This window comes from Poecilia mexicana, unplaced genomic scaffold, assembly GCF_051168715.1.
Source record: "Poecilia mexicana isolate PSO_F unplaced genomic scaffold, ASM5116871v1 scaffold_12, whole genome shotgun sequence".
NCBI classification, from domain to species: domain Eukaryota; kingdom Metazoa; phylum Chordata; class Actinopteri; order Cyprinodontiformes; family Poeciliidae; genus Poecilia; species Poecilia mexicana.
In genome coordinates, this window is record NW_028263381.1 from 3,010,355 (window position 1) to 3,032,877 (window position 22,523).

Consider the following 22,523-nt stretch of genomic DNA (forward strand, 5'->3'; position numbering starts at 1 on the left):
AAGTAAGACTAGAAAATATTAAAAGGAATAGGGAAAATGTTATTTTATTTGTCACAACAAATACTGCATGACCAAACCCTTCTGAAAATTATACACAAATTGTAGCAAGACAGAAATAAATACCTTATATAAGCCCACTTCTACTTATCGTTAAAAAATGTCTTCATATCGGGCAATACCGATTTTGATATTGATATATTGCGCATTCCTAAAAAGGAATTTCATTTAATCGGGTTTTATTTACATTTTAATAGAACATTAAATGGTAGAAATGATTTATATCTTTAATTTATACCCTTTTCTTTGATGCCTCCACAGATTGTATCAGATTCCACTCATAAGAATGATGATGGTAAAAAATTAAATAGGAAGCCCAAATCTGACCTGAATGAATATGAATTCAGCTCATCTAGAGATTTTTTTTTTTTACAAGTTTATAGCCTGAGTTTAATATACGAATAATAACTATGGACAATACTCTAAAAATAGAGTAAACTGTCAAACTGCAGAAAAAAGCGGAATATGCAAAATTTCTAAAATAGCATCGATGGGACCTGTTTTTCAGTTGCACAGTGGTTTATGACCTTGTTTGGCACTGTTTGGCCATCTCCCCCACCGTAGTTCTAGCAGCCTCTGTATCTGCTGTGGTTGGGCCGAACGATAGAAGATGTTTGTGTCTGTGTAGCGGCGTCCGGGAATGGTTAAACATGTCTCTGAATGGAGGAGGATGCAGAGGCTTCTACTTCAACACCGTGCTGTCTCTGGCTCGGTCGCTCGCGACTCACCAGCACGCGCCGTTAGACAAGGTAACGACCCGGCTAGCTGGTACTGATAGGCTAGTCACAACCCTTTACACTGAATTTGACATTGACGTCCTGAACTTCGCTGTTCTCTCTTTACCGGGTGTGTTCCTGTGGGTCGGAACTGACTTTAAGTTCCTCTGGTAGTTTGGAGGTTTATTGTTATTTGGAGGTTTAACGTAGCTACGCAGTGGGTTTTAGTGTCGGTTGGCTGTTTTTAGCCCGCAGTTAATCTGCTCAGGATGGAACTGAATGAGCTCTGTCTGATTTCTGCCGCTTCTTCCTCTATTTCGCTCTCCTTTAACTTCCAATGTGCGTCATGGACATAATGTAAGAAACTCTGTACAAAACAAACAGAAAATCTCTTAAGACCAATAAAACTTTCAGGACATTCTAAAGAGCAAGGGGAAAAAAAGAATCACATTTACAAAGTTCTTCTGTTTAAAATTAAATTGCAATGCACTCCGTTCGATTAGGTTTGAGAATCGGATTTATTTTAATAGTAAATACTATAATTACATCAAACATCCTGAGCATGCACAGCGTGGAGGGCGACTGTAGACAGGAAGAAACCTTGAAAGGAGCCAAACCCAGGAAGAGCAGACTGCAGTGTTCATGAAAACACTCTGGTTTGAAGTTACAGTCTGACCTTTTTGATAAGCAGCAATGAATTTATATTAAATAATTCATCCATCCAAGTGTTAATCAATTATTCAATCCATGCGTCTTGTCCTGTGGTTGAACTACTGTTTAAATGTTTAATCAATGTTCTGTTTCAGGCTCTCTCTTTTTTTAAAGATAACGCAGCACTCCTCCCTCTAACTTGTGTTTATTCTGTTTATCTCCTATGCCATCTTCATACTACTATATAAACGGTTTAATACTTTTTGTTGTTGCAGTGATGACAACAATAATCTCCCTTCTGATCAAATTTCAATTCAATTTTGATTTCCTTCAAACACATAGAGAACAAGAGTAAACACAATTAATCCCCCAAATGAATTTACACTTGGGAAGAAGTACAGACTTATTTAGTCCTACCTCCTCTCCAAGACTTCACAATCATTTGTTCTTCTGTTGCCTTATTTTAAATGCTACAATAATAAATTCAGCAGGACTTGAGCAATTATCCTTTTGCTTACTCCGTTAATTTTTCTATGTGTCAAGGTGGGACTAAACAACACACATTTCCATTGATATACTACTATATAAACTTATTGTTGCTTTTTGTTGAAATTAGACTTCCTATCGTTACACACACATACCCCCAACACCTTCCAACCATATATGGACAAATTCATATACAATTGTTTGTGTTCCTGTATTGTATGTGTTGCATTTACACATACATACCTGCACACCTACTAACACATGCATGCATATAAATGGTAATTAGCCATACCAAAGAAAGTGTGAGTTGTAAAGTTAATAATATGTTATACATACACATTATTACTTGTAATTTATCCATCTGTACCCGTTTATCTGTACAAGCAGCCAGAGGTTGAGCTGGTTGGAGGAGAGATTTCAGAATTGGGAAGTTTTGAACAGGAAGCACCTAATGTGATGAAAGGGCCGTTTCAATAACAATACAGCTGTACTTCATGGTGTTTTTACGATTAATGATCAGCCGGGTTTGTTTCTGCTTTTTTCTGGGTGTTTGAACTTTGATTTGAGAGAAATTGTTTGACTCACTGAGAAGGTTACAACACAGTAGGAAGCAGATCAGGAAGTCACAATAAAACAGCGATTATTATACAGTTAGTCAGTAAAGTCAGTCATTTTCATAGGGCTTTTAAAAGTACAACAGTTTTGTTTCCTTCAGGGTTTTTTGCACACTATGTTAAGTTGAATAACTTTTGTTCTAACAAGTCATTTTAATTAAATAAAAAAAAAGTAGCATGTTGCATAACTTTTGCTAGATGATCCTCACAGAGACTTTCTCCCATAGGAAAACTTTGAAGTTCACAAACAAGCATTTGTAATCACTCTTATATATTTGCTGGCAAATGTTCAAACAAGATCAATCCATGAGATCAAACTCTTAGCCACAATAAACAGATAAACCAAATTATTATGGTAATATTTTTTGTAGAAAGCTGGGTTGTTTTTATATCATTTTCCACTAATATTCCACAAATATCGACATCCCATAGAAGAAAATTAATCCATTTTCTTTTTGTAGATGTTTTTTTTATTTTCCTCATTTAAATTGTGGTTCTAGGGTAGATATTTCTCTGAAATTATAAGTTTTATTTTTTTAATAGACATTTGTGGCTGAAGTTTTTTTATTCTGCTGACCTCAGGGTAGAAATGGCTATTTGAGTTGTAACAAGAGGTTTTTGGCTTGGTTCCTAAAAGGCGTTTATCCCAACCCAATCATTAAGACTAATGGAGTTAAAGTATCCCTGCAGGGAAGGTCATGTCAACAGTAAATGTGTTAGTTACAGGTTCTCCTAACAATGTATTATATAAATAGGACATCAGTCACATAAAGAAGTGTAATTTGTATTAAAGTGCTCACAGTAACTGCAGTCATCATATTTTCAAATGCATTGATGTTTATTGATGCTTCCATTGAACAAACAGTGGAGAAAATAATAAAACTATACAGATAGTTTTGGAGTGTTTTAAACATTCATTGGAAATTATCGTCCCAGCAATAAATCTAAATTCTTATCATGATAGGAAGTTTATCATGATAAACAATAAGCGATAAGATAAATGCCCACTCCTGTACATAAATGCTTTTTTTAAAATCACAATACATTGATTTTACTGTGGCATCATTTATTAAACTATACATTTTCAAAACGGCTCTAAAATGACACATTTCTGAATTTAAGTCAATGCTCTCTTCAGCATTTGCCTTGGTTGCCTTCTAATTCATATAGTTGAACAAAAAAGTCTGTTTTATTAACCCTTGTTGTTGTTCTGCAGGTGCAGAAGCTGCACTGCATGTGCCCTGTGGACTTCAGAGGCGTCTTCCAGCTTGACGAGAGGAGGCGGGATGCTGTGACTGCTCTTGGGATTTTCCTGGTGGAGTCCAACCTACAGGTAAATCCCGTTCCTGCCGCTTCGTCGTGCGCTCACGCCAACGTTCACTACTTGCTAAACACGACGATCTTGTGTTGCAGCACAAAGACGTCATCGTCCCCTACCTTCTTGGGCTACTAAAAGGGCTTCCCAAGGTTCAGTGGATTGAGGAGAGCTCTGAACGCAAAGGGCGGGGTCAGTATCACTGTGGTGCTCAGGTCAAGTCTTGAAGATGTCACTGCAAGGTTTTAATCTCTGTTTTCATCTCGTCCTACAGACGCTCTTCCAGTCGCAGAAAACTTCAGCTTTTGTCTTGTGACGCTGCTCTCAGATGTTGCTCAGAGAGATGAGAACTTTAGAGGACAGGTGTGTGCTTCCTATTTACTCATCCGGATTCACAGACACATAGTGTTTAGTGAGTGCATTACTAGAATAGCTGTGGATAGATGCAGATTTGAAATAAAATCACAATGCCTTGGTTTTTAACCCCTTATTGCCTATATTTATTTCATATTATATAATAAAAAATAACAGAATCGTGGTTTTGTTGTCTGGCAGATACTAAATTAAATAAAGATTCTCTTTATTTATACCCAACACAAATTTATAGTGTGATGCAAATTAGTGATGTTGGGCATAATAGTAATTGAATGCATTTTCAATGTCAGATATGTAGATTCTTTCATTGATGCTGCTATGGTTAAACAGGAATACAGCATCTGTTTCTGTAATATCACTCTGGTCAACATTACAAAGTTTGAAATGCAATCTAATGCTGTAAAATCACAGCTAGTGGTGTCTTTATTTATTAGGTTTATTCGATAGGACACAGCATAAGATAATTTGATGTGTGTCATTCACGCTCTGACCACTAGATGTGAAGTGCTTCCAATAAAATCCTAGGTATGTGTAGAATATTCATCAGTAGGCATCTCTGCAGCATTTAGACACAAAACAGTTTGAGGTGATTTTGTGATAATAGTCCAAAAATGGTTAAGAGTTTGGAATGAAAAGATTGAACGGCAAGTAAGTGTGTTTGTGAATAAACAAGCTACACTTTTAGGCTATATTTGTATTAAAAGATTTATGAAATAGAACAAAACAACATGTGACTTATTTAAATTATATGGAGATCCTCAGAGATATAGACTTGTGTATGTTTTTCTTTCTCTTTCTGCCTTTATCCTTTCTTTGAGTCAACTTTTCCAAAAATTCAGTTGAGTTTTTTGATATGCTGATGATGCATAGATGACCTACTGAATGTTATCGTTTCTCCTAGAATGGTTGGCTGGTCACACCCTTCATATAATCCTACATGACAACAACAATGCTCTAAAAATGCAAATGTCCCAATACGCTAAGGTCAAAGAAAAACTGAATTTTGTCCTGTTGTTGTCGAGGTCTTGATGCACTGTGACACCGTAAGGGCCTAGAAAATCAATGCTGATTAAAAAAACATCTGTTCCCTTGTCTGAAGATAGAACTATACAGATATGATATACATGAGATTTAATGACTTTTGCGGTACGTCCTCATGAACTAGCTGAAAAGCCAGCCATGTATTTCAGATCCTGGAGGCGCTCATGGACATCATGCAGGTCCTCCAAGACATCTGCAAAAATCCAGATGCTCACGATAAAGGTACTAACCCAACACCCTTTACAGTTTCTCCATGTTTCCCCTAGTTATTCCAGATAATCTTATCCTTTGCGTCCATTTTGTCTCGCAGGATACCTGTGCAGGTACACTGTGCCCAGCCTGCTGGGTGTGGCCAGGGCGTTTGGCCGATACAGTAACACGGACGAGCCGCTGCTGTCCAAGCTGTTCCCCCGACCCGCTGCCCCGTTGCTCTCTGCAGGTGACTGCGGCGATGCGGCCCGACGGCGCTCCTTCAACGACTTCCGCTCCATCCTGCCAAGCTCTCTGCTCACGGTGTGTCAGGGAGACTCTCTGAAACGTAAAACCTCCTCTGTGTCCAGCGTTTCACAACAGGTATCGGCGGCTCCAGAGTGGAACAGGCAAGACGACTTGGGACTCGTGTTAAAATAAGAATCACCGTGTGTCTGTTTTGTAGGCAAGTCCAGAGAGAACGGGACTGACGCCCAGCTCTCCTGCCGATCCGTCTGCGCAGTACTTTGAAGGTAAACAGCCTGTGCAGTGCCATGATCGTCTCCACTGATCATATTATTCACAATTTGACAATTTTTAAAAATAAATTAACTTAATAGAAACAGGGCAATTTCGAAATTGGTTTATTTAGCAAATCTGCAGAGGAAACATTTTTTCTGCGTCACACGAGTCGCATGATCAACAACCAGTTGATGCCTCTGGAACAAACCAAGAAGAAGAAGACAGGAAGTGGTTGGACTATGATTATGTGGTGTGTTTACTTATTGCATGACCAAACTTATTCACATGTGATTTTAATTGCATTTCTTATTTAATGAAAGCATCACAATTGCAAAATTGTGTTGTTTGACATTAGTGGGATACTAACAAAGTTTTGCACACATTTATAATGGAAACGCTCCAGGAAGCATAATATAAACAGAGCATGTTCACATTTCCAAATGTTTATTTTTACTTACATTTCCATTGAAAATGTGTGTAAATTTTTGTCAGCATTCCATTAATGTTGAAAAAATACAATTTGGCAAATGTGTTGTTTCAATTAGATTAGAAATAAAATGAAAATCACACGTGAATAAGCTTGTTAATGCAAAAAATCATTAGCAGCTACCTATGCAGTGTTTTAGAGAAATTGCAATCTGTGATTTTACAGAGGAGCTGTGAATTCAACACGTTAGAATGACACACAACTTTACATGAGCTGTGTGACGCTGTGAGAACTCTGGTGGAGCCAGCTGCACGCTGTCTGAAAAACACAAAACAGTATTCCTCCGACCACTTCCTGTCCTCTTCTTCTTTGTTTTCAGCAGTAGCAGCATCCGGCTGTTGATCAAGTGACTCGTGTGATGCAAAGAAAATGTTTCCAATGCAGTTTTATAAAATACATCCATTTCAATGCAGTCGAAAAACCACCTCATCCCAGTACACAAACTTCTTACAATTGTTTTTTTTAATTGTTGTGATTCCATTAATTTTCCATTTATTTTCTTAATTTCAAGTTACACAATACGTTGACTTAATTCACCACTTTTTTCCCAAAAGAACCTCCTTTCCCCCTCAAAGCATTTTTTTTCTTCCCCCAGGCTCCTACCTCCCTGATGGCAGCGCCGTGGACCCCGATTATTACTTCTCCACCATCAGCTCCAGCTTCTCTGTCTCTCCTCTTTTCACTGGGAGCAGCTCTGGAGAGTTCCAGGTCCCTCTGGAGATGCTCAGGCAGCTCCTTCACATGGTTAGCGCTAACTCCACTCAACACTTTCACCACTAATCACAGCACAGTGCAAAACTGAAATCTGTTCTGTCTTCAGTCTTTGTAGTTACACTATTACCTCAGTAATGCAAACAGAAAATAGTTCATATCTTCTGCCATTAGTTTATTGTTAAAATAAACATTGTTTGCTTGTTTTCATCAGGTTGAGCAATTTGTTTCCGAGTCGTTTTTGAAGTCACTGGATGGCATCCTAGCAGAATACCAGGAAGTAAGACTCTTACACCAAGTTTGTTCTCTTTTCTGTGAAGATGTCATTAGATTAGCACCACTGTTGCCAACTTATCAACTCTGTTGCCTTATTTACCAACTTATCAGACTAAAAAATATCTGTAGGCCAAAATCATAGTCAGGCCAGAAAACTGCAATCTGTGCACCCGTACTTGTAACGGTTATTACTTACTGATGCTGTTCTCTTCATAGAGCAATCCAGAAATTCATCTTTACTACAAGACCTTCAGTGACCCGTTATATGTGGCCATATTTAAAATGCTGAGAGACACTCTGTACAATCTGAAAGGTGAGGAAACCGCTCTTGACGTTCTTCAAATCTTTTAGAAAAACTATGTCTAACAGTTAGTCATAGTTTCCCTAATAAATAAATATATTCTTCATGGTTCAGACCTTCAGACCGACTATGTGAAGGAGGTTCATGACTTCGTCCTGGAGCAGTTCAGCAGCAGCCAGTCAGAGCTGCAGAGGATTCTTCATGACGTGGAGTACCTTCAGAGCGAATTGAGCCCGCTCAAACTGCGTTGCCAGGCCAACGCTGCCTGTGTTGACCTCATGGTTTGGGCTGTCACAGAGGAACAGGGTGAGACTTGGATAATTTGATCCAGTCTAACAAAATGTAATTTGATTTTTCTCATGACTTGAAAGCTGTTTTGTTTTTTTTCACCAGGCGCTGAGAACCTTTGCACCAAACTGTCAGAGAAGCTGCAGTCGAAGACTTCTAGTAAAGTTATCATCGCCCACATGCCCCTCCTCATATGCTGCTTACAGGTGAGAAAAAAAAATGAGAGAAGTAAATTCTAAAATATGTTTTCATTGTTACAAAGCACTTAGAGTTTAATTGACTTTCATCTTTTGTTTGGTGAATTCTCAGCAATTACAGGAGAGCTTAGTCTGGCAAAGTATGCAATTTGATTTCATTAGTTTCCAAATCTGCAAAAGAATTGAAAAATAAAATCTGACTTGGGGGAGGGGGAATCTGAATTTGCAGATTTTTTGTTCCATTGACAATTTTGGTCCATGTGACAAAAACTTTTGGGCATTCCTAACCTAAAAGAAAAAATTATTTAAAGGTGCAATATTATGTAAAATTAACTTTTTTTGAGCTTCACATCGTGTTCTAATGTTCTCAGTTCCTTCAGACTAGCCAGCAACAATTAGTAAACACTGATGGAACTTCCCATCTGCTGATCTCATTATAGGAGCTACTTCTCAGTGCAACATAGGTAAAAACGTTGTTAAAGGGTTAATGGAGGAGCCATTTTGTGGTGACTTCCTGATGGCGGAGTTTCAGAAATGAGTTTCTTAAAGAGACAGAGGCTCAATTTCAAGGCGTTATATTATGAAGTAAAAAACTTCTTTTTTTAAGTCATCCTTGAGATATATATTGCATTTTTACAACAACTCAAGGTAATGTAGTTACTTAATCATCCTATAAAACAGTATTATGAGCCTGGAAAACACAGTACTGCCCCTTTAAATGATGGCCTTCATCTTTGCTTTGGCACATCAAATTTTGAGTTTTTGTCGAACCTGATGATTATTTTAGTTTATCTGAGTTACAAAGAGATGAACATGCATGCATTCAAAAACCTAACATTCTCTGCTTCTCTATGTGAACCATTCATTGTAATTCAATACAATCCGCCTATCCTAGTGAAAGCAGGAGTGCAGTGAACTAACATGATGTTGGTGTAACATTTAATCTGTTTAGCATATTGGTACGCTGCAAATTAGCAGATCACTTGGAGACTCCTATTGGGACTTCAGGTTTTCTATTTCTTTATCCTGACCTTCTATCCCAGCTCTGACTTCATTTGGTGACAAAAGCGTCACTGAGCTGCCACCATAGCTACACTGTTACTTCCTGACTGCATGAAATCAGTGGAAAGTGGTTCAAAGCTGGATGCCTAGCAGCTGTTAGCTGTTGTGTTTGTGTGCAGGGTTTGGGTCGTCTGTGCGAGCGCTTTCCTGTCGTGGCGCACTCCGTCACCACGTCTCTCAGAGACTTCCTGGTGGTGCCCTCTCCTGTTCTGGTGAAGCTCTACAAATATCACAGCCAGTGCGCTCCAGGTAACAACGTTGCTCCCAAGTGGACAAGTTGTCCTCCTCAGATAGAGGGGATGCATGTAGCATTATCATAAATGTCACAGACAACAAATAGTAAAAATACCCAATTTTTTTAATTCTATGAGATGAACCAACAAAAAGTGGCACATTATTATAAAGGGGAAGGAAAAGTGTAGCATGCAGCTCCTTGTACTGTTGTCTCTACTATTGCCATAATACGTAACTGAATTTCATTTTACTCTATCATTTTTTAAAAATACATTTTTAAAGGGTTTTAGCAGAATAATGTCACTATTTTATTTTTATTTCTAGCAGCTAATGCCGTAGCATTACCAAAAGCACTTAGCAACATGGTGTTTAGCAGAAGCTAATGCTGAGACTACAACCCTTGAGCACCAGTTTAATTTTGACATAATTTACATCCTATGTGATGCTCTTATATGATGTATTTATGTTTAAATCTTGTTCTCACCTGTCCATGTTTTATTTTCTTCTTGTATGTGTCTTGTTAAAAATAAAGTTATTGGGGGGGTGAAGGAAACATGAGAGAAAACAGAACTGCAGCATAACAGTCTTCACCCATATCAAAATAAGAGCATGAATATAAACATCTGATTACCTGAAGAACTCTTACTAGTCGATGACCAAATGTCGAACTTTATTCAACTGAACGCAAAACAGCCAACTAAAGAGGCCATTTGGAATTGGTTTGGAAACTTTAATTCAGGGGACGCTAACTGCGCTAAACGTTTTCAGTTAGGAAAAGCGCTAAACACAAACCTAGCTCATCTGTTGGTGGATTAGTGGAAATGTACCCACCACTGATCTAATACAGTGTGTCTTACTAAATAACTGTCTTTTCAAGGAGGAAGTGACATCAAGATCCATGTGACCAATGAACATTCTCAGTCAACCATCAGCACCAATGCAAGCAAGAAGAGCCAGCCGTCCATGTACGAACAGCTGCGGGACATCTCCATCGATAACATATGCAGGTGAGTTAGAGTGGAAAAAAAACCATTCAACCTTTCATCTTAAAATCTCCTCAAAAAGGCTTGATGTCTCTCCATATTTGAGGAAATTCTGAAAAAATAAAGTCCACTCTTCTTTTAATTGCTTTATTTTTATTTAGTTTGTAGGGTTTCATTAAAGTATTTGCATGCAAACTCTGTTTTAAATCCAGACTAGAATGTTTTTTTTTTTTTTTTTATGTTTCCACAATGTAAAGCACTTTGAACTGCCATGTTGCTGAACCTGCTATGCAAATAAACTTGCTTGGTTTTTAATTTTTACCAAGAAATTACCAAGCAGAGATTTTTTCAGGGTAGATTTCTATCTGCTTTTGTTTCATTTGGTTTTGGTTCCAGGGAGTAAAAATAAAAGGAGGAGGAAAAACTATTCCAGAAAACTGCACAAGGTCCTAATATGTATTTTAATGTACCAGGCCAGTAGAAAGGATCATGTAGCAAAACAGTTAGCATAACAGGAAGTTATGATTTTTTTATTCCAAGTTCCAAAGAAGGATTCCCTCTTTGCTCTCTCCAGGTGCCTGAAAGCTGGCCTCACGATGGATAACGTCATCGTGGAGGCTTTCCTCGCCAGTCTGTCCAACCGTCTCTACATCTACCAGGAAAATGACAAGTAAGCCAGATCCAGAAAAAAAATCACCCACCTAGTTGTGCTGAAACGGAGTGTTTAAAGTCCTTTCCTCCCTTACCAGGGATGCTCACCTGATCCCGGACCACACCATCAGAGCTCTGGGCCACATCGCCGTGGCGCTGCGCGACACGCCCAGGGTGATGGAGCCCATCCTGCAGATCCTGCAGCAGAAGTTCTGCCAGCCGCCTTCGCAGCTCGACGTCCTCATCATAGATCAGCTGGGCTGCATGGTGATCACAGGCAATGTGAGAGCTGACAGGTTCTTTTCTCACCTCCAGTCGCAGAGAAACTGCTGATTCACCGCTGCGAACCGTGATGTTAATTATTCAAATAAATGGATTTTTGCACATAACCAAAAAAAATGTAAAAGTGAGTCATCACTTTAAAAAATTTAATTTGTAGGAGGTCAATTAATCGCTCTTGTTTCTCTTTTAGCAATACATCTACCAGGAAGTGTGGAATTTGTTCCAGCAGATCAGTGTCAAAGCGAGCTCCATGGTTTACTCCACCAAAGACTACAAAGACCACGGTTACAGGTGAGGGGAACCTTGGCACAAGTTTACATCATACCTCTGGTGGTTATATGCAGGACAGTTAGTTTTTCTTCCATTATGCAACGCAGGAATATTCTCACGTTTCCCCTGATGACCACAAATTTTAATGCATTTATGGGGGATTTCATGTGATTGACCAACACAGAAATGTGAAGTGGAAAGAGAAGGACACACAGTTTTAAGCATTTTTACATCTGAAAATCTGTGGTGTGCATCTGTAAATAGTAAAGTCCAGTGCAACCAACGGCTTTAAGATGTCACTTAATATAGAGGTGCAGACATTTCCTTGGTTTTGGGTGATCGGCCGATGCATGTGAAGCCGATCTTGTCCTCCAGTCGTATTTGGCTCACCAAAGGTCTGATGAAGCTGCAGTATCCAAGCCCCCACCCAGCTCCTTCAGACTAGCCAGCAGTAATTAGCAAACACCTGGAGGAACTGTACATCTGCTAAGCTCTTTCTAGGAACTACTTTTCAGAGCAACGCTGGTAAAAACGTTGTTAGAATATTAATAGATGGTTAATGATATTGTGAAGACTTCCTGAAGGCAGAGCTTCAGAAAAAGTAGGAGTTTCTTAAAGAGACAGAGGCCCAATTTCAGGGCATTAAATTATAAAGTATAATTTAAGTCATATTTGTTACATACAGAATTTTTATAACAACTAAAGTTAACATAGTTACTTGATTGTGCTATAAAATGGCTCTATGTGCCTGGAAAACACAGTCCTGCCCCTTTAAAGATCCACAAGTGTTTAATAAAAACTACCTAAATGAAACATAAGAGACAGTTATAGATTAGATGTTGCTGCTTATTTACCATGATGTTATAAATCTGTATGCCGGACTTTGATCCTACTTGCTTCCCTCCTCTTTGTGCAGACACTGCTCTCTGGCTGTTATAAACGCTCTGGGTAACATAGCAGCCAACATGCAGGCCGAGCAGATGGTGGACGAGCTGCTGGTCAACCTGCTGGAGCTTTTTGTGCAGCTGGGCTTAGAGGGGAAGAGAGCGAGTGAGCGGGCCTCGGACAAAGGCCCGGCCCTGAAGGTACGCTTCTTATAAACATTTACATTTAACATTTGAACATTTACTGAACTCACAGTGAGTCCATTTTACTATTTTCATCCAACTGTCATGCAAATTTTGAGCAAAACTATCAAAATATTGCAAAAAAAAAAAAATCCAAATAAAGCACCCTTTCATCAGATGTTGATGCTACGTTTGGCTCTAACAAACAGGAAGTTGAGGTTATAAACTAGCATGAATCTCACATCTCAGAAAATTGGAGAGATTCCTCTTCTCTGAGCTGGAGATTTGGATTTAGAAGTTTCTCAGAGTTTCATACCTCTAGTAAAGCACAGAGCCACCAGTGGAGGTGAAAGGTCACCACGTCAAAACTTATTCATTACTTTTGTTTCCATCTTTCCTTTAGTACATTAACTCTGTTATTTTGGAGAAGCCAAACTTCAAGCGAGCATAAAAACTTTTCTGCTAAACTGAGGAAAATGTCTCCAGTTTTGCAGTTTCCACTATCCTTTTCAAATGTGCATTAAAACATTGAAGGAATCACAGTGAATTTTGACTTTATTTAGACTTTACATGTGGAGGAATTGTTACAGTAAAGCCATCTTTAATACCCACCGGTCTGCCCTCACACTGCTGGGTCAGTTGTTTACCTCGAATAATGATATCTTCTTTCTAACTGCGTTTTTTTTTTTTTTTTTTTAAGATTAAAATGATTCATGAAATTAATTTAAAATCCCGTTTATAGTTTTCATACAGACATCTTACGGAAATTAAATGATTGTGTGACAGCTCTTCACTAAGATTGAGGCCAAATGTTAAAGCTAAAATTTGCAGCTTTAACTTACTACATCCCAGCAATGTAACTGGGTTTTGTCTTTAATTATGTCGTCTTTGAAAATCTTCGAGCTGGAAAGCAGAAACATGTCTTTTTTTGTTTCTCTGCAGGCCTCTAGCAGTGCTGGAAACCTCGGCGTCCTCATTCCGGTAATCGCCGTGGTAAGTGATCCAGATGTTCAGCTCTTTGCTTGTTTTGTGTTTTTTTTTATCTTGAGACAAAACTGAAAGCTCCTTTTCTCACTATGCTGAATGCTAAACCTCCAGGTATACTTATGGCCGTTTTGAAGCATAATTCTGTTTTCCATGCTAGCTGACGAAGAGGTTGCCACCAATAAAGGAGGCAAAGCCGCGTCTGCAGAAGTTATTCAGAGACTTCTGGCTCTACTCTGTCGTCATGGGATTCGCAGTGGAGGGCTCAGGTACAATATGTTTACTCAACCCTGCTTGTAAATCATTTATGTTGTCGTTCACCTTTTCCAGTATCGTGATTTTTAGTATGGCAAGCTGGAAATGAACATTTAAACTTAAAGTTTTGAATCTTTTCAGGCTTTTATCAGAGAAATTAGAGTGATACATTGGCATAAAACCTCAGGTAACATTAAAACTAGCGATACAGTTCATAGCAACAGAATATTTGTTACTTTTTTAAATTATTATTTTAAATTTGTGTTTTGATAAGGCCCTGCAAAAGATAGTTAAGGGAATTGAATAGATTAATGGAGAATCTCAACCCTCTGGGCAAGTTTTAGTTTCAATCTGTTTAAGGATTTTTCACACTAATATGTCTAATCTCTCAGAAAAAATACTGTCTTGTTTTGTCTGGAAGCTTGGGCTAAGCAGAAATTCTCTCTGGGCTTCAAAATGTCAGGAAAGTGTCACATTTTGAAAGTGGATTTTCATGACTTTGTAAGCATCTGAGGTAAATTTAAGACAAACTAGCTTTTTGTGTCTACCACACATGGGGAGTGACGAACAATAGTGACAGGTGAAAGTCATCGCCAATCGAGGTGAAAATTTATCTGTGGTCAGGTCAGCATTTACGAGAATGTCATTGTTCACTTGGCTGGAGGAGAGCTACCGATTGTCAACCCTAAGCTGCATAGGAAATGAATGGAGATGGAGCCTTTAAGTGCAAATTTAAAAAACCTTAAAGCTGATGAGAAATACAAAGCTGATGCCAAGAGCCACAAACAAATCCCATGAAATTTCACAGCTTTTACTATTCTTTATTCTAATACAGCAGGATGGGGATGTTGTAGTTTTTTTTTGTCTTAAACTTCATTCATGGTGGCATTAAAAAGGTCTTAAAAAGTCTTAAATTTGACTTGCTGAAACCTGCAGATATCAAGAACAAGAATGATTGTCTTTTTACACAGAAAGTTTGTAAATCTATTCTTTGTGCTGCACTCAGCTCCTTTTTCTTTCCCTCTGTCCTTGTTGAAACAATCAGGTCTGTGGCCGGAGGAGTGGTATGAAGGAGTTTGTGAAATCGCGACCAAATCGCCGCTGTTGACGTTTCCCAGCGGGGAGCCTTTACGCTCCGAACTTCAGTATAATTCTGCGCTGAAGAACGACACCGTCACTCCAGTATGAACACACACACACACACACACACACACAGAGGCAGGTGCACAGTTTTCTGACTCCAGCTGCTACGTTTCAGGCGGAGCTGAATGACCTGCGCAGCACCATCATCAACCTGCTGGACCCGCCTCCAGAGGTGGCCGCACTCATCAACAAGCTGGACTTTGCCATGTCCACATACCTGCTGTCTGTCTACAGGCTGGAGTACATGAGGTAAAACGATGCCTCCAAACCAAAAGGACTTCTAATTTTTACTATGGCTGAAACGATTAATTGGATTAATCATTATACATTGATTATTAAAATAATCGTCCCTTAATTTAGCAATCGATTAATCGTTAACCAGAGCATACAGACTCAAAAATAGATAAGATAATCAGAGCAGTAACTAAGACAAAACTGTTTAAAATACATATATATTCCTCAAGTGGCATAGTTTTAGTTTCACTTGGTTTAAATGAATGCAATTTTATTGCATTTTAGGCAATAAAATGTTTATTGTCTTGTTTAAAACAAGAACAAATAGTTTGTTTGCGTCTTTAAATATATTTCTCACAGTGTATAAAAAAGTCTCAATGGTTAAATAATCTGTAGACTGTGGCTATTTTTTTTATCTGATTAATCATCAGAATTATCGATTACTAAAATAATCGGTAGTTGCAGCGTTGTTCTTTACATGAGTAACATGACCTCACTCCATCTTTGTTTTTGTTTATCATTATGTTTAGGATGCTGCACTCTCTGGACTCGGACCGCTTCCAGGTCATGTTTCGTTACTTTGAAGACCGAGCGATACAGAAGGATAAATCTGGTAACGGCCACAGACGAGGAAAACTGTTCTGACAGAGAAATACTGTCCTTGGTGTATTAAATCCATATTTTTCCAGGTATGATGCAGTGCGTGATCGCTGTCAGCGACAAGGTGTTTGAGGTTTTCCTTCAAATGATGGCTGAAAAAGTACGTGAGGCTTTCCACTCTTTCAGAACCAAAGCAACTTATCAAGCCTGATGTCTGCATTACATCGATAATTTCTAACCTCGTTAGAAAATGAACATATTTTTATAATACTGTTTGTTGTTTACTGTTTCTCAGCACAGTCCGTTTACCATATTTTTTTGTTTAAAAAGCCTAAAACCAAAGCTCACGAGGAGGAGCTGGAACGCCACGCTCAGTTTCTCCTGGTCAACTTCAACCACATCCACAAGAGGATCCGCAGAGTGGCCGACAAATATCTGTCTGGTCTGGCTGAAACGTAAGACGGCTCCGATCCACCGGTTCTTCTTCTCAAAATGACTTCTTTGTCTTTCATAAACACTCCAACGTCTCTCCCCTCAGCTTCCCCCACCTGCTTTGGAGCGGCCGGGTGCTGAAGACCATGTTGGACATCCTGCAGACTCTCTCCCTGTCCCTCAGTGCAGTGAGTGATGATTGTTTAATCCGTCAAAGCAGTGTGTATCTGTGAATCTGTACCAAGGTTTTATGAGTGTTGACGGTGTGTTGCAGGACATTCATAAAGATCAGCCGTATTATGACATCCCTGACACCCCGTACAGAATCACTGCCCCGGACACATATGAAGCTAGGGAGGTAACTTTTTGTTTTAACTCATCTTGATGCAAAATAAAATCCCAAAATTCAATTCTGAACATGTTATGTTAACGTTTCTTTCTATATTTAGAGCATTGTCAAAGATTTTGCTGCGCGGTGTGGAGAAATCCTTAAGGAGGCTATGAAGTGGGCTCCGTCTGTAACAAAGTCCCACCTACAGGTAATATTTCTCCTCTATCGTCTTGAAGAGTGCAGCACAAAGCAGTTCTACACAGTTCAAACTAGAAGTTTACATACGCAGAATAAAAAGACACATGGGCTGTTTTCTCTCGCTGTTTGAGGTTCAGTCAGACCAAATTACTCCTGTTTCAGGTTATAGTTTCTAAAATGATTTCCGTTTGCTAAATGTCAAAAAACTTAGTGAGAAAATTTTTTAAAGAAATTTTTCTTTATTCAGATTTAGATTTTTTTTAAAGAAAAACTGAAATTGAAAGTATCTGTAATAAGTCCTTATACTTCTATATTAACGGAATATTTGTATAAGGTCTAGTGAAAAAGTAAATTTTGTGCCATTTCTAAATGCCACTTGTCAATCCTAAGAAATGTTAATGTCAACTCAACATGTCCAACATGAGAGAGACTATCATTTAAAGTTTGAACTCCCCGTTTCCATGCGGCGTCAGGAGTACCTGAACAAACATCAGAACTGGGTCTCGGGTCTGTCCCAGCACACGGGTCTGGCCATGGCCACTGAAAGCATCCTGCACTTTGCTGGCTACAACAGACAGAGTACCACTCTGGGGGTGAGTCACAAACTGACTTCTTCATTTAACTTGCTTGAAAGTTGCATAACTGGATCATTCTGACCAATCAGACAGACACCTCTTTTATTTTCTTTTACTTTAAAAATGCAAAGAGAAATTTAGAGGTTTAAAAATGAGGAAATAAACGGAGGCCAAGAAAACAACCCTGAGGGATGCCAGGACTTTAGAAGATTTTAGTTATGACATAATGACCATGGAGTTAATAAATGATAATTCAATCCCTTTCTCCATTAGTCCACCCAGCTGACTGAGAGGCCAGCCTGTGTGAAGAAGGATTACTCCAACTTCATGGCATCTCTGAACCTACGGAACAGATACGCCGGAGAGGTACGGTCATCCGCATTGTGTTGAACGCCATGTAACACAGTATTGCTTATCGGACCAATACCGATATGTTAAAAAAATGACTAACATTGACCAATATCAATGGGAATGCAGGTATTTCATGCATCACTAGATTTATAAATCTGTTTAGCTGTTAGAAAAATTAGGTATGAAACTACAGATGTACAAAATGGCGAAGAAGTGAAATGACAATTACTGCAGGTCTGGCTCTGTGTTGTAGCAATGAAGAGCCGACATGCTTCTGTATGAAATGAGCTTCCAATTTAAAGAACTTTCTATAACCTTTGTTCTTCCTCTGACTTTATTTCTAAATGCTTTAAACGAGCAGTATTGTGTAAAATTGACTTTTTTAAGATTTCCATCATGTTATAATGTAATTCCCTCATCAAAAGCATATCTCGATATCTTTCATACCTTCATGTCTTTAATGTGTTTGAGAAACCCTTTAATCTTGCTTGGCAACCATTCAGTTATGCAAAACACCAGGGATGCCCAGAGCAGCCCTTCCACTACTTCAGACTAGCCATCAGCAATTAGCAAACAGCTGGTGGAACGTTACATCTGCTGAGATCACCATACGAGCTGCTTCTCAGTGGAACGCTGGTTAAAACAAATTTGTTAAAGGGTTAATGGAGAAGCCATGTTGTGATGACTTCCTGAAGGCGGAGTTTCACAAAGAGCAGGAGTTTCTTAAAGAAACAGAGGCCCAATTTCAAGGTGTTCAACTATGAAGTCAAATTTCTTTTAGATCATTTTTGATATAAATAGCATGTTTATGATAACATTACGTTGTGTCTCACATAGAAAAGTAAAGCAAATCAATATGAAGTGTGAAGGAAAACAATGTGCTAATAAAAACTAATCTACGAAACGTTTAGGACATTTGACTTGGCGTATTAAAGTTTTGATTGCCTGTTAGCATTAGGTTGGGTTATGTTTCCCCTCTGACCTTTGCAGTGTTTTTTCTCTCTTTAGGTTGCAGGAATGATCCACTTTGCGCAGGCAGTCAGGGGCCAGTCAGATCTGACCCGGATCATGATCAAGCAGATGGAGGAGGCTCTGGACTCTGCTCAGCCTGAGGCCTTCACTGAGGCCATGTTCAAGCTGGCCGCGTTGCTCATCAGCAGCAGAGGTACCACTTTATCGGTCCGTTATGTTTTTACGTTTCCCGATGCTCCGACTCAGCTCCCGTCGTGTTCCACTCTGTAGAGTGTGACCCGCAGCTCCTGCACCACCTCTGCTGGTCGCCCCTCAAGATGTTCACGGAGCACGGCATGGAAACAGCCATTGCATGCTGGGAGTGGCTGCTGGCGGCGCGTACGGGGGTGGAAGTACCGGTACGCTGTTCGATGTGTTTGACCTTCTCTTGTTTCCCTGTGTTTCGTTAGCATTGTCTCTTCACGGAGCTGCATCTTCTTCTTTTGCCCAGTTTATGCGGGAGATGGCGGGAGCGTGGCAGATGACGGTGGAGCTGAAGATGGGCCTGTTCTCCGACGCGCAGGTGGAGGCCGATCCTCTTGCTGCGTCAGAGGAAAGTCAGCCTGTGCCCTGCCCTCCAGATGTCACCCCTCACCACATCTGGATTGAAGTAAGAAAAAGTCCCCCCCACCCCCCAAGTAGACATCCCTGTTTTCACTGTTTTGCCTTTTATGTCAGTAACTTTCGTTCTTTTTTTTTATTTTTTTTATTCCAGTTTCTTGTCCAGAGGTTTGAAATAGCCAAATATTCCAGCGCGGATCAGGTGGAGATCTTTGGCAGCTTGCTGCAGCGCTCCCTGTCCCTGGGCGTCGGGGGATCCAACAGCGGCTTGAACCGCCACGTGGCTGCCATTGGACCACGTTTCAGGTATGGCGCATCCTTCAAGGCTGATATCCCCGCCTTTCAAATTCATACCGCCTGAACAGAAACTGCATTCTGTCAACACAGAACAACAACAGTTGTTGTATTTCACTGGGATCCAAAACGCTAATAGCAAATTTGGTAGAAAGAGAGAAAAGAGAAAAACAATTAATCATGCAAATAGAAATGATTGAGTTTGTTTTAATTTATCATGCAGTTAACTGATTTATTGCTTGTGGCGACCTAAAAGAAGCCCCAGAAATTTGCAAAGGTGACGCCTTTCTTTGACCCTACCTAAAAGCGACCTTTACAAGTCATTTTATTTCTTTATTTACCTTCTTTCAAAGTTAGTGGGTGCTGCATAAATGAGCTGAGTGTGAAGATTTGTAGAAAATGACTGGAGTTGATGACGACAGGCGTGTTTGTTGGTGTGTCAGGCTGCTGACTTTAGGTCTGGCTCTGCTGCACTCTGACGTTCTCACCAACTCAACTGTGAGAAACGTCATCAGGGAGAAGATCTACTCCACAGCCTTCGATTACTTCAGGTGAGATCTCAGACGTCGGCTGACAGATTAGCTGCCAAAGTACAATAAATAGATTACCGTACTTGGGAAATAGTTGTTTAATTCTATCATAAACTTTTCAAAACTAGAAATAATTTCAGAAATTATATGTGAATCAATAAATGTGTTGATTTCATTTTAAAAAGTAGAAATAATTATTTCATGACTTTATGCAATTTTTTATGTTTCTGTAAATTAATTTACACTTCTGAATTTATTTCCAGTTTTAAAACCATTTATGACACATTTAAATAATTATTTATTGCAATTTGGCAAAGAACATTTGTTAACTTTTAATTAATATAAAGTTTCTTAGTGAACCTACTAAAAATACAAGTTTACCAAGTAAAATCTTGTTTAGTTTTTAGTGCAAACGTCTCAGTTCACTTGAAATAAGACAAAACTAACATATGAGTAACTTTTCAGCAAGAAATAAAAGCTGGCAGATTGTTTCACTTCTATCATGGAAAAAATATCTTGTTATAATTTTAAAAAATCTGCTAGTGCAACAAGTACATTTTAATCAGTGTTGTAGAAGTATTAATTTAAAACAAGCTCTTATTCCAAGTGCATTAACATATTTCCACTAGAAACTAGAGCAAAATTACTTGGTAAGATTTTGTGTTTTTGCAGTGAACTAATTATTTCCAGCCTTATTTCTCTGGTCGGTTCATGTTTAGTGTCATTTTCTAACCTGTTACGCCCACATAGCGTCTCTCCTCACATGTGCCCAGCTTGGTTTATCTGGTGATCGTCTCCTTATCGACGGACTCTTTCCGATGTTTCACAGCGTGTCTCCGAAGTTTCCCACCCAGGCCGACAAGCGTCTCCGCGAGGACATCTGCATCATAATCCGCTTCTATGCCAGCATCCTGTCGGATAAGAAGTACCTGGCAGCGTACCAGCTGGTCCCACCCGGTGAGCTTGGTACTACCTCAGCCCCGAGCACTCTCTCTGCTGGGATATTCGGATCGCTAATCGTGTCCAGCACTACTCCGATATCGATCTTAAGTAAGCCTAAAGCGGTGGAGCTCGGGCTGCGCTGCAGCAAAGGGGGCATGCTGTCACGCCTGTCAGATTTGATGCAGCTTCTCCTCACGGTGCTGTCCAGGTCTAAATTTTCCAACTTTCATTTTCAAATTTTTTCTTTTTCTCTCTCTTACTTTGGGTTTTACTTTGAACACAGCTGTGAGGAAAAGCCCAAATTTGGCATCAGCGTCATGATGCATGATGATTCATCATCAAGCCCACCCGTCCGCCTCTCTCCTCAACCTGATCAGTTTGGTCTGAAAAGAAGAAATCCTAAAGAGTTTTTTTTTTTTTTTACTTGCACCTCAGAAAAATCCCATCCACCTCATTCTAGACGATCCAGAAAAAAAACAAAAAAACATGGTTTCATTCTCATACACATCAACCCGCTTCAGGTAGATTAGGCCTCTAATCCCAGAACCTGGATCAGATTTTCTACATCTGACCGAGTATCAGTGGATTAAGGCGACTGCTGCCTCCATTTCCAATCAAATATCCCGTTTACAAAGTGCATGACCATCGCAGCGGAAGAAGCGACACAACTCATCTCGCTTTCCAAACAAACCTTCATCATCGGCCATGTTGTTTGTTTGTTTATTGTTAAAAAGTTGCTATTTTGAACCAAATCACATTTTTTTCCACTCGAAAACCATGTGAATTAGTTCAGAATACATCTACAAGCTAAGCTAAATCTTGTAGATTCAACTTGTGGTCCTAAACCACGCAGCTCCGGCTTCGTTCGGTCCTGATTCCGTTTGTCTGTGGACAGATAATCAGGACCCGTCCTTGAACAGCCTGTCGGTGATGAACGCCGCCGACCTGAGGAGCAATGTGGACTCCAGCTCCCGATCCCAGCAGAGCGCCCAGGGCTGGATCAACACCTACCCTCTGTCCAGTGGGATGTCCACCACATCCAAGAAGTCAGGTACAGTGTTACCAATCGCACAAAGGGAACTAATTCAACCTTTTCATGCAATGCAAACCATCACCTATAATAGTTATGTTTCCTTTGACCATATATTTGCACAATTTGACATTTAGAAACTATGTTCGCTCAGTAGAAACACACCAATTTTGGGGGAAAAAAAAAAAACAACTCTAGTTTGCCGTTAGGATGAGGTGGTTTTTCGACCATATCGATATTGGTGCATTTTGCAAAACTGCAACGGGAACACTCTATC

The 22,523-nt window shown here is 39.5% G+C and overlaps 1 protein-coding gene across 1 annotated transcript in view; it reads left to right on the forward strand.

The window, feature by feature from the left end:
* Positions 1–162: 162 nt before the first annotated feature.
* The window catches only part of pi4kaa (phosphatidylinositol 4-kinase, catalytic, alpha a), a 32,320-nt gene continuing 9,959 nt past the window's right edge, over positions 163–22,523 (forward strand). Inside the window, exons 1-37 of the mRNA XM_015006124.2 lie at positions 163–806; positions 3,741–3,857; positions 3,938–4,031; positions 4,114–4,202; positions 5,405–5,477; positions 5,566–5,828; positions 5,911–5,977; positions 7,049–7,197; positions 7,379–7,444; positions 7,657–7,753; positions 7,856–8,047; positions 8,135–8,235; positions 9,408–9,537; positions 10,400–10,529; positions 11,080–11,175; positions 11,255–11,438; positions 11,629–11,729; positions 12,625–12,793; positions 13,718–13,768; positions 13,920–14,028; positions 15,060–15,196; positions 15,273–15,406; positions 15,922–16,004; positions 16,081–16,151; positions 16,322–16,446; positions 16,530–16,611; positions 16,698–16,781; positions 16,873–16,962; positions 17,426–17,545; positions 17,801–17,893; positions 18,887–19,043; positions 19,121–19,248; positions 19,341–19,499; positions 19,605–19,756; positions 20,188–20,295; positions 21,104–21,231; positions 22,112–22,267. Coding sequence (XP_014861610.2) covers positions 708–806; positions 3,741–3,857; positions 3,938–4,031; positions 4,114–4,202; positions 5,405–5,477; positions 5,566–5,828; positions 5,911–5,977; positions 7,049–7,197; positions 7,379–7,444; positions 7,657–7,753; positions 7,856–8,047; positions 8,135–8,235; positions 9,408–9,537; positions 10,400–10,529; positions 11,080–11,175; positions 11,255–11,438; positions 11,629–11,729; positions 12,625–12,793; positions 13,718–13,768; positions 13,920–14,028; positions 15,060–15,196; positions 15,273–15,406; positions 15,922–16,004; positions 16,081–16,151; positions 16,322–16,446; positions 16,530–16,611; positions 16,698–16,781; positions 16,873–16,962; positions 17,426–17,545; positions 17,801–17,893; positions 18,887–19,043; positions 19,121–19,248; positions 19,341–19,499; positions 19,605–19,756; positions 20,188–20,295; positions 21,104–21,231; positions 22,112–22,267 — 4,384 coding nt within the window. The 5' untranslated portion in view covers positions 163–707. The remainder of the gene's footprint in view (positions 807–3,740; positions 3,858–3,937; positions 4,032–4,113; positions 4,203–5,404; positions 5,478–5,565; positions 5,829–5,910; positions 5,978–7,048; positions 7,198–7,378; positions 7,445–7,656; positions 7,754–7,855; positions 8,048–8,134; positions 8,236–9,407; positions 9,538–10,399; positions 10,530–11,079; positions 11,176–11,254; positions 11,439–11,628; positions 11,730–12,624; positions 12,794–13,717; positions 13,769–13,919; positions 14,029–15,059; positions 15,197–15,272; positions 15,407–15,921; positions 16,005–16,080; positions 16,152–16,321; positions 16,447–16,529; positions 16,612–16,697; positions 16,782–16,872; positions 16,963–17,425; positions 17,546–17,800; positions 17,894–18,886; positions 19,044–19,120; positions 19,249–19,340; positions 19,500–19,604; positions 19,757–20,187; positions 20,296–21,103; positions 21,232–22,111; positions 22,268–22,523) is intronic.